This window comes from Anolis carolinensis, chromosome 1, assembly GCF_035594765.1.
Source record: "Anolis carolinensis isolate JA03-04 chromosome 1, rAnoCar3.1.pri, whole genome shotgun sequence".
NCBI classification, from domain to species: domain Eukaryota; kingdom Metazoa; phylum Chordata; class Lepidosauria; order Squamata; family Dactyloidae; genus Anolis; species Anolis carolinensis.
The window spans coordinates 178,427,039-178,443,996 of record NC_085841.1 but is presented as its reverse complement, the minus strand read 5'-3'; the positions used below and the strand labels follow the sequence as shown (position 1 = coordinate 178,443,996).

Below are 16,958 nucleotides of genomic sequence, written 5' to 3'. Positions count from 1 at the left end.
AGCGACCTGAGAAAGTGCAAGTCGATTCTGGTGTGAGAGAATAGGTCAGCTGTAATGAGCAGACATTGGTTGCTTACGTGAACAATAGAGCAGGGAAATGTATGACTGGCATTCGAGTTAAATTCCCCATCCGTTGTGTGAAAAAGTAAATTTTCGAAACATGGAGAAGTTTGTTGACATCCATAGACATATAACCTGAGCAAGCATGGTAACAGCCCTTGAAGATACATGCTGAATCTGACCTTTTCTCGAAACAATTGCATTAGCTAATAATAGCAGGTTAGCCAAAGTATGAAGGTGTTTTCTGATACTGTTGATTCCAGAATGAACCCTAAAATATATTTGTTTTAGGGTTCATTCCTTCCTCGTTTCTCTAACAGTACATATTCCCAGTTTGAATGTTTTAACCTAGACCAAAGCTGAGCTTTTTCTGAAGTTATTAATAGAAAATATATTTTGTACTTGAAAGAAAACTCTTTGAGCTCTATTAAGTAATAGGTTTAACAGATTCTACCTAGATTTAAAACACAGGTAGTGAAAGCTAGTGATCTGAGTGTGAGTTTAAGGGCCCTTCCAGACAGGTCCTATATCCCAGGATCTGATCCCAGGTTTTCTGTTTATCCCAGACTATCTGGCAGTGTGGACTCATATAATCCAGGTTAAAGCAGTCAACTTGGGATCAGATCATGGAAAACAGGGCCTATCTGGAAGGGCCCTAGGACTTTCAGAGATTAGGGTTAAAACCCCATGCAGACATTGGGCCCTTCTACACAGCCATATAACCAAGAATATCAAGGCAGAAAATCCCACAATATCTACTTTGAACTGGATAATCTGAGTCCACATTGCCATATATTCCAGTTCAAAGCAGATAATGTGGGATTTTATTCAGCTGTGTGGAAGGGGCCCCAGAGAGCATTTGGATGATTTTGAGTAAATCACCATAGTTTGGAATCAACACAAACACAGATAAAAACAGCCATCATTTGTGTGTGTGTGTATGTGTGTGTGTAACTGCATCTGCACACACACTAACTTTGGTATATATACAGAATAATCTTTGACATTAGACAGTGCATGTTGTTCAAGAAGACTTGATAGATATTCATCTAATGTCCCCCAATCATAGCAAATAAACTATTCCACTTTGAAAAAGTATAATATCCAGGACTCATGTATTTGCCAGCTCAAAAAAATTTGGTGAATAACTGAAAGATTAAACACACAAGTATTCTGGGACAAACAATGCATACTTTTCAGCTATAGAAAGTTAGCAATTATACAAAGTATCCTAACAATGGTATCCCAGATGTTTTTCTCTGCCAGGTGTCTGGCAGAGAAAAACAAAAGCCATCTCCAAATAATGTCCAGCTCATTACGTTCCTGTCAATGTTTATTGATGGCTCCACAAAATAAGTGTGGGAGTGATCTGATGAAAAAAAACATAAGAAGAATTTATTACATTTCAATCTGAAGTAAAGAGAATATCAACTGGCATTAGATGTACAGCTGGATTTCCAAACTCTGAAATACTCCCAAAGCCAAAATTGTTCATATGTCTGAGAGAGTGTCACCTTTGCTTTCTGATGGTTCAATGTATACAAACTTTGTCTTGTGCACAAAATTATTTAAAACATTGTATATAAAACAACCCTTCAGCTTTAAGGTGGATATGAAAAATCAATGAATTTTGTGTTTAGGCTTGGGTCCCATCTTTAAGATATCGCTCATTACATACGTAAAAGTTTTCCAAAATCCCAAAATCTTCTGGTCCCAAGTATTTTGGACAAAGGATACTCCATTTATATATGTTTTACTAGTTTGGAAAATGAACTTCTGACTCATCTTATGTATTCCGCAACTTCTAGATTTCTGTTCTCATGGTATTACGTCACAATCCTTTTTCTGAACAAAACGTCAATGTTCACAAACTACTGTGTTTTAAGAGGAGCTATTTTTGTTTATAATTTTAAAAGTCACTGTTGCACTCCAGGCCTGGAAACACCTATGACCACTATACCACACAAGAGTCCAGGAATATAAACAAACAGTTTATTGTAAAAACAGATAAAAAGCATATAAAATATCAGGAATAAGGAAGGAAGATATATAATCCAAAAAGGTTTAGCAAAAATGTGAGAACCACATAATAATCCAAATGTCCCAATTCAAGGTGTATACCATCACATATAAAGCCCTAAATGGTTTGGGACCCACCTACCTTCGTGACCGTATCTCCTACCACAAGCCTACACGATCCCTTCGCTCATCAGGGGAAGCTCTCCTGTCCCCACTCCCGATATCCCAGACCCGCCTTGTGGGAACAAGAGAGAGGGCCTTTTCTGCTGTGGCTCCCCGATTGTGGAATTCTCTGCCCGCAGAGATTAGGCAAGCCCCCACACTAGCAGCCTTCAAGAAAGACTTGAAAACATGGCTCTTTCGCTGCGCTTTTGGAGAGTAACCATTTTATATTTCTTTTCCGTTGCTCCCCCTAATATCTATCCTCCAGAATACCCCACTCCCTTATGACCCTGTTCGCTGTGGTTTTTATTTTTATGTCTTTCTCACCCTGAGTTTTAACTTAATGTTCATGTGGTCTGCCCTTGTGTTTATTGTCTCCTTGTTTTATTTTGTAATGGATATTATTTACTGTATTGTTTATTGTATTGTGTTGTGCTGTTCTTTTATATGCTGTTTACATTGTATTGTTTTGGGCGTGGCCCCATGTAAGCCGCCCCAAGTCCCCATTGGGAAGATGGTGGCGGGGTATAAATAAAGTTTTATTATTATTATTATATTATAAAGTTCCAGAGGTGACAAAGTCCAGAAACAGCCAGGAATCACAGATGCAGCAAAAATCTACAATCAGGAAGATATAACTTGTAAGACTTGGGCATGAACAGGAACATGAACACTTCCAGGATATATTAAATCCAAAATCAAGGCTTGACTTGAACCTTGAACAAGAGAACTCGGGCTAAACTTCTCATTGTAACACAGTGTTGCCTGAACTGCCCTTAAAGTAAACAACTTATTGTTTAATACTCACCCATGAAAGCATTAAGTCTCCTTTGAATTTTCTCCTCAATTTTCTCATGTAATCTCTCAGCATAGAGCCCGTCGTACTCTATTTTCAGTTCCGATTTGTAAACAGAGACTTTTGTTGATCTCCGTAGCTACAGGTGGTTTCTCCTGGGAACCCTCCTTATCACTAAGCTCTTCACTCAAATCCTTATCTCCTATTGATTCCTCAGACTGGCCTTGGGGTTCTGCACTTTCCGAGCCAGTTTTCTCACAGAGAAAAACATCATTTACCAGACCCAAATTTCCCAGACTTGAAAGCCCATCACTTTGTGCCACTGGAAAGCCCACAATCCTCTCTAAATCCTCAGTTAAAGCATCAGCCTCTGCCTGATCTACAACAGTCACTTTTAAAAGAATCAAATATGTTGTATTAAAATATGAGTTTAAAAAGTGAATGTATGTAATGTTATTATTAATTACTTGCTTCTTGTGAACTCTCATTTTTATTAGAATAGCTGAAGCTGCTTACACAGTTAATTAAAATCCTAAAACCTACTGAACATATTTTAAATTAGGTTTCAGAAAATGCAAATGTGGGGTTTATTTACTGTTCCTAGTAGAATGTGAAGTGTACAGAGTTGAAATAACATTGATGATCCTGATATTCGCTTCTCCTTCTCTCCCTGCACCCCCACCTCAAACACACACACAGAACAGCAAAAGGAAAAGAAGTAAATCTAAACAGCATTACCTTAGTAAAGATGCGAAAGATAAAGATGAAAGGGCAGAAAAGACATCTCTGGAATCCCAAGAGCTGAATGGCTGCCATCTGAATGACTGTGATAAGGAGACTTTCTTCAAACCTGTAGGTGAAAAATCAACAATGATTCCTCAAGAGGAAAAGACTTCGGAATACAAAGAAAGGAGAGAGACAAAACCAGAAAACTCAGGTCAGTGCACGCAAAGGCATATCTGTTCTCTCTCCCCCCCCCCCCCCCCGCTTCCTTGTGTCAGTAGTTTCTGCCGAAGAACTTTATTTCATGCAAAGACATTTCCTATGGTATCACATCATTACGGCGCTTTTATCCCACCTTTCTCAATCCCGGAGGGGACTCAAGGCGGCTTCAGAACATAGGCAATGCCTTTAAAAACATAGTACAATAAAAATAACCGTACCATTAAAACAATTAAAGCATTTAAATCCATACAACAAGTTAAAATCACGCGATCCATAGGCGTTATCCGGGGCCGCTCCATAGGTCAATTACACATCTTTTGTATCTAATGATTGCACTAGATTTTTGAAGGTTTGGTCAAAGAGCCACGTCTTCACTTTTTTGTGGAAGGGCAGGAAGGAGGGAGCTGATCTAATCTCTCTGGGGAGGGCGTTTCATAGCCGAGGGGCCACCACCGAGAAGTCTCTCGTCTCCGCCAATCGTGCCTGCGAAGAAGGCGAAGCTGAGCACAGGGCCTCTCCAGATGATCTTAAACTCTGAGATGGTTCATAGAGGGAGATATGTTCAACAAGTAAGCTGGGCCAGAACCATTTGTACCCCGCTTTATCTCTCCCAAAGGGGACTCATGAAGAATTGACTTTCTTTTCTGTGTGACATTCTCCTGCAGAGGACCTGTGCACATGGCCAATAGGCCTAATCAGATTTGTTTAGATTCGTAAAGCTTTTTGGACAATCATATTTTTACTAAAATGATAGTGTCTAAATAATATTAGTGCTATATGCAGTACAAGAAAAGAGGTACCAGGAGACTCTAGAATTTATCTGTCTGTCTGTCTGTCTGTCTGTCTGTCTGTCTATCTATCTATCTATCTATCTATCTATTGCATTTGTATACCACCTTCTCCCAGAGTAGAACCCATGGCAAAAAGCAATCCAAAAACAATCACTTAAATTATTCAACATAAAATTTTAAAGCAATTTAATCCACATAAAACAGTATTCAAAAAGTTTAAAAAGCAAAGTTTTCTTTTAAATGAATAAAATATTCCCATTAAAAGCCCCTCCGCGTCTATATTAAAAGCCTGCTTAAATAAAAACATCTTTGGTTGCCTGCTGCTGAGAAGACTCCCTCATGTCCTCACTTGGTGAGGAAAAAACAAAAACTTTTCCTGAAGACTGTAGTGCACTAGGAGGTTCATACTGAAAGATAACCTCTTTCAGATTTATTTTTTTCATGTCAGGAGCGACTTGAGAAACTGCAAGTCGCTTCTGGTGTGAGAGAATTGGCCGTCTGCAAGGACATTGCCCAGGGGATGCCCAGATGTTTTGATGTTTTTACCATCCTTGAGGGAGGCTTCTCTCATGTCCCACATGGAGCTGGAGCTGATAGGCACGTAATTAGAGGAAGTATTTTAGACATATGGAAAAGATATAAAAATGGTATGGAACCAAAAACACTCCTATGGCTAAGGCCATTAGAAGCAGTACTGCGGCCAATCTCAAGGGAAGAAATCACAGCATAAAGAGTATTTGACTAAAGGAAAAGCCAATGGAAACTAAGAAGAAGAGATGATTTAGGCATCTCTAAATGGGATTGGCTTTGCAATAAGAATACCAGAATTAGAAAGTATATTGGAGAAAAGGAGTAAAGCATTAATTTCCAGACTATACAAATATATACTAGGCTATAACATATTTATTTATTTATCGTGTCAGAAGCGAATTGAGTTATGATGTATTTTAACAACTTGATATTATACTAGATTTCCTTTGACCAGATGCTGGCCACTTGAAGTGCCTCTGGTATCGCTGTGAGAAGGTCCTCCATTGTGCATGTGGCAGGGCTCCATTTTGCTCTTCTCCACACTCGCAATGTTGTGGGCTCCATTTTGTAGCCCCAATTCTTAAGATTGGCTCTGCATTTTGTGGTGCCAGAGCGCAGTCTGTTCAATACCTTCCATATTGTCCGGTCTTCTGTGTACCTAGAGGGGAGTTTCTCATTTGGTATCAGCCACTGATTGAGGTTCTGGGATTTAGCCTGCCATTTTTGGACTCCAGCTTGTTGAGGTGTTCCTGTGAGTATCTCTGTAGATCTTAGAAAGCTGTTTCTTGATTTAAGGCATTGGCATGCTGGCTGATATCTGAACAGAGAATGGGCCGGAGATGTCAATCCTTTCATTATTGGTGGCTGCTTCCCAATGAATATCAGGTGATACAATACCGGCTAAACAGTATAGTTTCTCCAGTGGTATAGGGCGTAGACAAGACATCCTGTGATGATGCAGCATGTCTCATTAAGAGCCACATCCACTGTTTTAACATAGTGAAATGTATTCCACACTGGGCATGCGTACTCAGCAGCGGAGTAGAAAAGCACAAGGGCAGATATCTTCACTGTGTCTGATTGTGATCCCCAGGTTGTGCCAGTCAGCTTTCGTATGATATTATTTCTAGCACCCACTTTTTGCTTGATATTCAAGCAGTGCTTCTTGTAAGTCAGAGCACAGTCCAGAGTGGCTCCCAAGTATTTTGGTGTGCTGCAATGCTCCAGTGGGATTCCTTCCCAGGTCATCAGGGAAAATTCAGGGATGCGTCTGCTGGGCTTATTCAGGGAAGGAGCCAACTGTGATGATAGAGAAATATGCCAATACAGTGTAGCAGCAGCAAGAATGACAATTGCTAGAAATTGGAAAGGGGAAAAAGCACTACCAAAAAGAACTGGAGAGATAAACTAATGGATTATATACAAATGGCCAAGTTATCCAATAATTTTGGCAGGTAAAAACAATGAAGAGTTCTTAAAGAGATGGAAACGAGCCACCGCATATCTGGAAGGAGAGTAAAAAAAGTGAATTGTAAACAGTCCCAAGAGGAATTTATGTTTCAGAACATTAGAAGGATAAATAGGAATGGTTGCTTAAGGAGGACTTTGAAGGTGCTGCCATCCTTTGGGTGATTTACATTATCCCAGCCAAATGTTAACAACTATGTATAAATCTTGTATCACTCCCAGAAGAACAAACATAAGGATATGTGTAAAAAGAATATTGTTCTACTTTTCAAGTGGCAAAACATCTCACATAATAAAGGCAAGATCCAAAGAACCTTGCAGAGAATTTTCATGAGGAAACACATAAAAACTTGTTTGTGCTTGTTCTCCTTTTAAAGGATTTTAATAATATATATTTGTTTTCTTCATGCATTCATCCTTCTCTTTATTTAATAAATCAGAGGAATTTCACAGCATTGTAAAACAGCTGTGGGAACTGGGAACAATTAAAGCAGTGTGATTGGTTTATTGACATTTCAATATTTGGGTTGTCTGTGATTTAACTGCATTATAAGCACATTTAGTTACATTGATTAATTTATATTTAAAATGGTGTTCTAATGGCACTGTAAACAGTTTTTAATTGCAATGTATACTGCCCTGGAGTACATTTTATTAAGAAGATGGTATCTAAATGTCTCGAATAAGTGAAACTAGGTGGCTAAACACCTGTATCCTTATTCTGTACAAGTCTCTGTACATCTCAAAGCTTAAGCAGGTTTTAGCCACCCTTTTGGCTTTAGCGGGTATTAGAAAGTGCTTTGGTTGAAGTTGCTTTTGGAGAGGGAGTTCTGCTGCATACTTTTTTGCTTCAGAATGCAGCCATTTTCCACCAATTGCTTTGAAGTCTGGACACCTTCAGTTCCTCTTCACTTGGGTGCATCTCATTCCAGGATGCTCATTCTGCACAGACGTGGAATGGTGTATTTGTCTCTTTCCATGAATGTTCACTCTTGTCTGTGGATACGGAGAGTCCAGACCCACCCAAGCAGAAGCCGGTGGTTATTTTTCCACATTTAATCTGCTGCTCTTGGCTTTGCTATGAAAAAGTCTCAGCCCCTTGCTATGAAAAAAAGTGAAGAGGAACTGAAGGTGTCTAGACTTCAAAGCAAAGTTACAGAGCAAGTAATCTATGTCTGTCTGAAGCAGTCAGCTTTTCCACAGATGTAAATGAATATTCACGGCAAAGGGCCAGTATTGCATTCTCCATAGACTTTTCTAAATTTCAACTCCTTTAGCACATTCCTGATATGCACATCTTCAAGCTATACAGAGCCAGAGCATTGAGCTTTACATGCAAATGATAGAAGTGCCTCTGGACAGTTTCTGAAGACACCCTGTTAAGAGCTCTTTTTTTCCAAGAAAATCAGCCAGAAACTTTTCCAACCTCAATTTAACCTTTCAAGGGACCTTTTCTAAGAAAGAGATTCCATTTCAGGACCCTTCCACACAGCCATATAACCCAGAATATCAAGGCAGAAAAACCCACAGCACCGGCTTTGGACTGGGTTATCTGAGTCCCCACTGCCATATTTTCCAGTTCAAAGCAGATAATGTGGGATTTTATTCAGCTGTACGGAAGGGGTCTTAGTGAGTCACCCACACCAGGAGAAGGATACCATCTAATTGCATAAACAAACCACAATACTCAGTTTTAAAGAAACCCAAATTGTGGCAGGCTCTCTATTAATTTTATTCTTAGTTTGAGCTGTATACAGGACTGGCAAACAGTTTTTGTGACATTTTAGAATATATTGCTTAGACATTTGCAGTCCAATTTGCTTTTTGGTTGGAAAGACTGATTTATTATTTATTCTATTTATCATGCTACTATCCTGCATTTTTCAATAAAATAGTCATAGTCTCCAAAATGGTTTATAAAACTCATCAAATATAAAAAGCAAATCTATCAATTTAAAACCACAAGAGAACAGGTTGATGAGCAGAATGACAAATTACCAAGCTCAAAAACAGAACAAACAGCAGAAGCAAAGATAAACGTACAAAAGGTTTCCCTCACTTGGAGAATGTATACTTTCCAGGACAAGGGAACAGCAAAAGGAAAATCAGATCAAGCCTGACTTTCTGTCTCCTTTCCTTCACTGGTTCTCTTTTTATAGAATAAGCTTGCTTTAATTCATTTATTTGTTTCTTGTTTTCCAAAGGCACATCTTCATTTCATTTACTGCTAGAGAACGCGAACAAAGTAATAGCATAAAACTACACAAACCATAAGAACCATATTGAAACAAGGTTGCTGTGAGTTTTCCGGGCTGTATGGCCATGTTCCAGAAGCATTCTCTCCTGACATTCATGCCCACATCTATGGCAGGCATCCTCAGAGGTTGTGAGGTCTGTTGGAAACTAGGCAAGTGGTGTTTATATGTCTGTGGAAGGTCCAGGGTGGGACAAAGAACTCTGGAAAAAATCCCAATATGCTGAAAACAGGGAAATTCCAGACAGGAAACAATCAGGGCCAGCTAACACCTCCTAACAAAGTATTCCCCCAGGCAGGAAGTAACTAGGCTTTGAAGCTGCAAGGCCATTCAGTGTTAATCAAGCTGGCTAACTGCAAAATTCAAACCTGTCTCAAACAGACGAGTTCTTTCTCCCACCTGGATCTTCCACAGACATATAAACCCCACTTGCCTAGTTTCCAAAAGACTTCACAACCTCTGAGGATACCTGCCATAGATGTGGGCAAAACATCAGGAGGGAATGCTTTTGGAACATGGCCATACAGCCTGAAAACCTCACAACAGTCCAGTGATTCCGTCCATGAAAGCTTTTCACAATACATATTGAAACAACTTAATGAAACTCTGTAGGAATAAAATCAGCAGCCACAACAGAATGGGAAGGGGAGTCAGCATTTTGAAGCCCAGAATTTATGCAGAGCGTTAAATCTCTTCTTTTTCTTTCTGTACTGCAGTGCTTAATAAAATCAGCATTTTGTTATCTTAAACCGAAAATAATGCCTATGCTACAACTCCTGACTCTTGAACCATATCACTATTGTTGTCTTTCATTTGCAGACAAAAAGATGGAACAGAAGAAAGTCTCTCTAGATGCTGAGCAAAAATACATAAATAGTGCAGAAGTGCCTGATACTTCTCAATCCTCCTACCAATCCCCATGCAACATTAGTAGACCGAAGTTCAGAACATCCACTGCCAAGTCACCTGTCTCTGTACCTCAAGTTGAAATAAAACCAGAAGAGTCAATCAAGAAAAGAGGTAAAATATATCTGTTATCCATTCCGGTGTACAGAAATTTTTTATTGCTTCCAAATCTTTCATTGCTATCCAGTTCTAGTAGCCTTTAAAAGGGAAGCGTAAGCTCTAAATGACATTTCTGTTCACTCTGTGATAAAAGGCTTCTGAAAATAGTTGGTATTTTCCATCACAAGGCATCACAGTATTCTCAGATTTACAGCTTCATGCCCCCCAGAATGTCCATGCCGTAGTAATAGCCAGGTGTACACAGCTATAGCTGATACATAAATAACAACAACAACAACAACACACCAGACCTCATGGTTGTGGAAAACAAAAAAGGTTGGATTATTGATGTCGCTATACCAGGTAACATTTGAATTGATGAAAAACAACAGGAAAAACTCAGCCATTATCAGGACCTCAAAATTGAACTGCAAAGGCTCTGACATAAACCAGTACAGGTGGTCCCAGTGGTAATCGGCACACTGGGTGCCGTGCCAAAAGATCTCAGCCGGCATTTGGAAACAGTAAACATTGACAAAATCACGATCTGTCAACTGCAAAAGGCCACCTTACTGGGATCTGCACGCATCATCTGAAAATACATCTCACAGTCCTAAACACTTGGGAAGTGTTCGACTTGAGATTTTGCAATACAAAATCCAACATATCTATCTTGTTTGCTGTGTCATACCATGTCATTATTATTATTATTATTATTGACACAACAACATTGTATGACACAGCAAACAAGATAGATATGCTGGATTTCATATCACAAAATCACAAGTCGAACACTTCCCAAGTGTCTAGGACTGTGTGATGTATTTTTGGATGATGCGCGCAGATCCCAGTAGGGTGGCCTTTTGCAATTGACAGATCGTAACTTTGTCAATGCCTATTGTTTCCAAATGCCAGCTGACATCTTTTACTGTTACTGTTAAAATCCATATTTTTATAGGAACATTTCCTAAAATCAACACTTTTTTTCCCTTGAGCTTGAAGACTGGGTTGCCTGTGGCCTTTCATTGGGTGTCATCCTGTTTTCACCACATTTCAATCATATTTGAAAACCCAATGAAATCTTATTTGTTCTTTTAGGTCCAAATATTGAAAAATCTGTGAAAGACCTCCAGCGCTGCACTGTTTCTTTGACAAGATACCGCATGATGATTAAAGAGGAGGTGGATAATTCTGTAAAGAAGATCAAGGCTGCCTTTGCTGAATTACATAACTGGTAAGGAGACAAGGCATAGCAAAATAATGAGACCTTGGCTCCATCTACACTGCCATATAATCCAAATTATCAAAGCAGATAACCCACATTGTCTGCTTTGAACTGGATTATATGAGTCTGCCATGCGATTTTCCTGCTTCTTTGCAGGGGGTTGGACTGGATGGTCCATGAGGTCTCTTCCAACTCTATGATTCTATGAAAGCAGATAATTCAGATTTTATATGGCAGGGGCCCTATTGTAGCATGTGAAGAGCACCATCCCGCTCTCCCTGATGCAGTATAGGTGCCCCCACATTTTGATAACCTGCTCTTATAACGCTTTTTGAATTATGCTCAGAACCCGTATGTTGACACATGGTTTGCTCTTTTGTTATTTATTAAAATAAAGCTGAAGTAAAGTTCACTCAATTTAAAATACACCCAAATTAAAATTCTACAAAAATAAAAACAATACCAGATTTAAATGAAAACGGGGCACAGATGTCAGCCTTTTGACAATTTCCAATTTTTGAGTATGCTATGGTCCCTAACCCATCGAATAAGCAGGGAATGCCTGCATAGAGAAGACATATCTTCTGTGGCCCATGAACTCGTTATTTCACTTTACATTACTCTTTGACCCTCCGGCAACTATACTAAGTGCTTGCAACAGGAGTCTATCAAAGAGGTTAACTATAACATAGTAATACTGCAGGGAGGAAATTGTGGCTATACAGTTTTGGTATTTAGAAGGGAACGGAGAAGACAATGGAGGAGGCGCTCTTGGCATTTCTTTTAAATACAGGGGACATGTTGCCTCTTTCGCCATTGTGCAAGCAAGTTTTGGCTCAGCTCTCTAACCTGTTAAGGTCATTTTGAATTCTGATCCTGTCCTCTGGAGTAATAGCTATCCCTCCTAATTTGGTGTCATCTGCAAACTTGATAAGGATGCCCCCTAGACCAAGTCATTAATAAAGATGTTGAACAGTACTGGGCCCATGTCCAAACCCTAGTCACTTCTTTCCAGGATGAAGAGGAACCATTGGTGAGCACCCTTTGGGTTTGGTCACTTAATCAATTACAGATCCACCTAACAGTAGCATTGCCTAGCCCACATTTGACTAGTTTGCTTGCAAGAAGGTCACGGGGGACTTTGTTGAAGGCCTGACAAATCAAGATATGCTACATCCACGGTGTTCCCTGCATCTACCAAGCTTGTAACTCTATCGAAAAAAAGAGATAAGATTAATCTGGCAGGACTTGTTTTTGAGAAATCCATATTGACTTTTAGTAATCACATCATTCCTTTCTAAGCTATTGCAGACTGCCTCCTTAATGATCTGCTCTAGAATCTTTTCTGGTATTGATGTCAGGTATTGATGACTGGACATTGGTCATTGTTTGTGTCGTCCTTTTCCCCCTTCTATTTATTTATCGTGTCAGAAGCAAACCGAGGGTACAAGTTGTAATATATTTGAAAACACAAAGTTAAAAAACAACTTGGCATTATAATAAATGTCCTTTGACCAGTAGCTGGCCACTTGGAGTGCCTCTGGTGTTGCCTTAAGAAGGTTCATGTGGTAGTGCTCAGGCTGCACTGTAATAGATGGTCTGCAGTTTGCTCTTCTCTACACTCACATGTTGTATACTCCACTTTGTAGCCCCATTTCTTAAGGTTGGCTCTGCATCTCATGGTGCCAGAGCACAATCTGTTCAGAGCCTTCCAAGTCACCCAGTCTTCTGTGCGTCCAGGAGGGAGTTTCTCATCTGGTATCAGCCACTGATTGAGGTTCTGGGTTTTAGCCTGCCACTTTTGGACTCTTGCTTGCTAAGGTGTTCCTGCGAGTATCTCTGTAGATCTTAGAAAACTATTTCTTGATATAACGCATTGGCGTGGAGTCACTGGAGATGGGCCGGAGATGTCAATACCTTGGTCCTTTCATTGCTGGCTGCTACATCCCGACAGATGTCAGGTGGTGCAGTGCCGGCTAAACAGCATAATTTCTCCAGTGGTGTGGGGAGATAGGGACCACATTTGCCCTCCTCCAGTCTGCTGGGACTTCTGCCGTTCTCCAAGAACTCTCAAAGGTGATTGCCAGTGGTTCTGAAAGGATTTCTGCTAGTTCCTTCAATACTCTTGAATGTAGTTCATCTGGCCATGGAGACTTGAATTCATTTAGAGTTGTCAGGTATTCCTGGACTACTTATTTACTTATTTTGGTTTGCATTTCCCCTATTACCTCATCCGCTCTGTATGAGATTAAGAAACCATTTTTCTGAGGTTCTTTGCCCTTATATCCTTCAACTACAGCTGAGGTAATTCATCAGACTTAAGAAACCACTTTTTCTGGGGTCGTTTGCCCTCAACAGAGCCTCCAGTGGCTCAGTGGGTTAAAGAGCTGAGCTGCTGAACTTGCAGACCGAAAGGTCCCAGGTTCAAATCCGGGGAGCGGAGTGAGCGCCCGCTATAAGCTCCAGCTTCTGCCAACCTAGCAGTTCGAAAACATGCAAATGTGAGTAGATAAATAGGTACCACTCTGGCAGGAAGGTAACAGTGTTCCATGCAGTCATGCCGGCCACATGGTGTCTACGGACAACGCTGGCTCTTCGGCTTAGAAATGGAGATGAGCACCAACCCCCAGAGTTGGACACGACTGGACTTAACATCAGGGGAAACTTTTACCTTTACCTTACCTTGCCCTCAACACCCTTTTAATGAATTGAAGGCACCATTTTAAACACTTATTTCAGTGGGAGCCACACCACCTGAAGAGTGTGTGGTGAAGTCATACAACTCCTGCAATTCTTTTGCCATTGGTTCAGCTGACAAGGTCTGTCGGGAGCTACTGTATCAATATCTACCCCTGCTATGGGCAGTAGATCCAAATGCAAAAGAATAAATGAAATTGCAGGACTTGAGGGCTCATGTTTTGCTAAGAAAATTAAGTTTATGTACCAAGTATACATTGTCAGGGTTGCACACGAGAAATTTTAAGACAAATATCCCTTCCATCCCCTTCTCCCTTTCTGCTGTAGTGAATAAATGGTCTACTCTAAACATAATTACAGCCCAGCAAAACTGAATAGAAAAGGGTGTCTACTCAAGTATTTTCATGTGCCACGTTTCTTAGACTGAGCAATGTTTAAAACTTTTGAAACTGAGCAGGTTGAGCTTCAGACAGATTTTTACCACATGTCTTACAGGAACTGGTTTCAGAGTAAGAATGGGGAAAAACAATATCAAACATATTATCACTTGAAACTACATTTATAGGATGAAATCAATAAAAAGCAGGAAGTATGTTGAAAGCAAAAGGCAGAATTAATATATATATTTTCGCAAATGGGGAAAGGGGAATAAAATTAGATTTTTATATCAGCTTATGAATTCTCTGCAGCAAAGGTGGGGGGGGGTCCAGTTATGATTGAACAATCATTTGTCCAGACATAGGAAAAGGTGGAATTGTATATCCTTCATTTCCTTTGGTAAGCCAGATCAGCGCTGCTGTAAATACTCTTTAAACCCAGTATGTTCGTGAAAACAGCTGCATGGCAGATAGTAGATGTAGGAAACTAAAGTAAGTGAAAGTTGCACAGAAGCAGCTTGAGGAAAATGGAGAGGGCCTGCATGCATCTGTCACCACAGATATTTTGTCAGTCTCCTAACGTTCAACAACCATCCTGTGTTTTGCTAGACTCCTGCTGTTCATTAGCCAGATGATTCCAGTAAATCTTCTCTTCTTTTTCCCCCTGGATATATATTGCTAAATTTTGCCAGTATGTTATTTAGAAAACTATATATACCATTAATTAATTAATTAATTAATTAACTTTATTTCTACCCCGCTCTTCTCACCTCATGGGGGACTCAGAGTGGCTTACAAGTTTTGGCAAAAATTCAATGCCAGTGTTAAACAATAAACACAAAACTCAGTAACATGTAAATTACAATTAAAACGTAACCGAATCACAGCTATCACAAGGATTCGGCTAAAAGAGGGAAGGATTTGTCCTGAATGATGGCAGAAGTGAACCGGTGTCAGCAGCAGGAATGGTGATTAAACATTTCTATAGTTCATAGAACTATTTTATTGTTGATAGTGACTTAGACTCAATAAGTGAAATTATTCAGATAATTCCCATCCTTTCTAAATGTTGTTTTTCTTGGTGTTCCAAAGTGTTCAAATGCTCAGGGGTATTTTAATAATGCGTGGAAATAATATTCAGAATATTTATAAGTGATCAAAAATGTGCTTCTCGAGTGTTGAAAAACCATGGCAAGAAAAATCTGGGGCTGATGTGATTCTTCACAGTTCAAGACTTATTTGCAACATTTATGCATGGTTGTTTTGCACAGATAGCAGCAGCCTAACTGCAGAAAATCAGCACAAGATGTGGTTTCCTATACAAAATGCAAATGTGGGGAGACTGAATCTGTACTTTGAAACAGTATTTTGAAAGTTGCACTGTTTTGGATGCTAGAAGAACATTTCTAAACTTATTGTTTCCATGAAGAAAAAAAATAGTGAAGAATTACCTCCTAAAATCTTAATATCCAATCTTACAACAACTCTAGAAAAGGCTTGTTTTTAATTTATTCATTTATTTATTTATTTACAGTATTTATATTCTGCCCTTCTCACTCCGAAGGGGACTCAGGGTGGATCACAACGTACACATACAAGGCAAACATTCAATGCCACTACACATATGATATATATAGACATACACAGAGGCAATTTAACATTTTCCAGCTTCCGGTTTCATAAGGGTTGCTCGATTCCAGCCACAGGGGGAGCTGCCACTTCACCATCCACTTGTGACACCGAATCCTTGATGGAGTACTTCCTCATTCTTCCACATGCTGCTGGAAGGTTTTATGGTGTCGTAGATTAGTGAAATTAGCCTCCCCACATAAAGCGGTATCTAAATTTTCTACCCGACAGAAGCAACTGTCTTTCAAGCTGCATAGGTCAACAGCAAGCTAGGCTATTAATGGTCAGGGGTTTAATTCGACCCAGGCTGGCTTCGAACTCATGACCTCTCAGTCAGTAGTGATTTATTGCAGCTGGCTACTAACCAGCTGCACAGAGAAACACTGCATAAAGCCTAACCAGTGAGATTATAACAGAATTGGTGCATTTGAACTAAGAACACAAAGCTCAGCATTCACGCTCTTGGCCACATTTAAGAATTTACAGTAATTCTGGAATGAAAGTCATTGATAAGTCCCTCAATTTTCTCTGTAATACAGTTTATGAGAAAGTGTAACAAGGAATGTGAGAAGCAATAAATGGTGTCGATGACCTCAGTATCTGGAGCAGAGCTAGGGAAAGATACTATCACCCTACATTTCCCAAAATCCCCTGGGTGGCATTGTCAGTAGGCAGGGACCCTGGAATGGCCAATAGGTACTTATTGCTCTGCAAATTAGATTGTGGTTGTTCAAATTAATTTTGATTTTTCTAAATTATATTCAGTCATTTACAATCCTATAATTAATGGCTGTTTCTGTTTCTGTGATGATAATAATGTATTTTTTTTAATGAGACACATTTGCCTATCAAAAGTATTTCCTTGGGCATATCTTTACTGACTATTCCAAAAGGGAGTGAATCAGCTCTGTGGTAGCTGAACAATGCACAGAGTGGATTTGGGTTCGACAGCATGTTGAACCACATGAACAAAAGCCATGGGTTGTTTTTAATTCTTCC

General features: G+C 39.7%; 1 protein-coding gene across 3 annotated transcripts in view; it reads left to right on the top strand.

Annotated features, from left to right (window-relative positions):
* spats2l (spermatogenesis associated serine rich 2 like) overlaps positions 1–16,958 on the top strand; it is a 77,911-nt gene that overhangs the window by 44,888 nt on the left and 16,065 nt on the right. For all 3 annotated transcript variants that reach the window (XM_008113767.3, XM_008113773.3, XM_016995297.2), the window contains 3 exons: positions 3,737–3,974; positions 9,846–10,046; positions 11,130–11,265. In XM_008113767.3, coding sequence (XP_008111974.1) covers positions 3,737–3,974; positions 9,846–10,046; positions 11,130–11,265 — 575 coding nt within the window. The remainder of the gene's footprint in view (positions 1–3,736; positions 3,975–9,845; positions 10,047–11,129; positions 11,266–16,958) is intronic.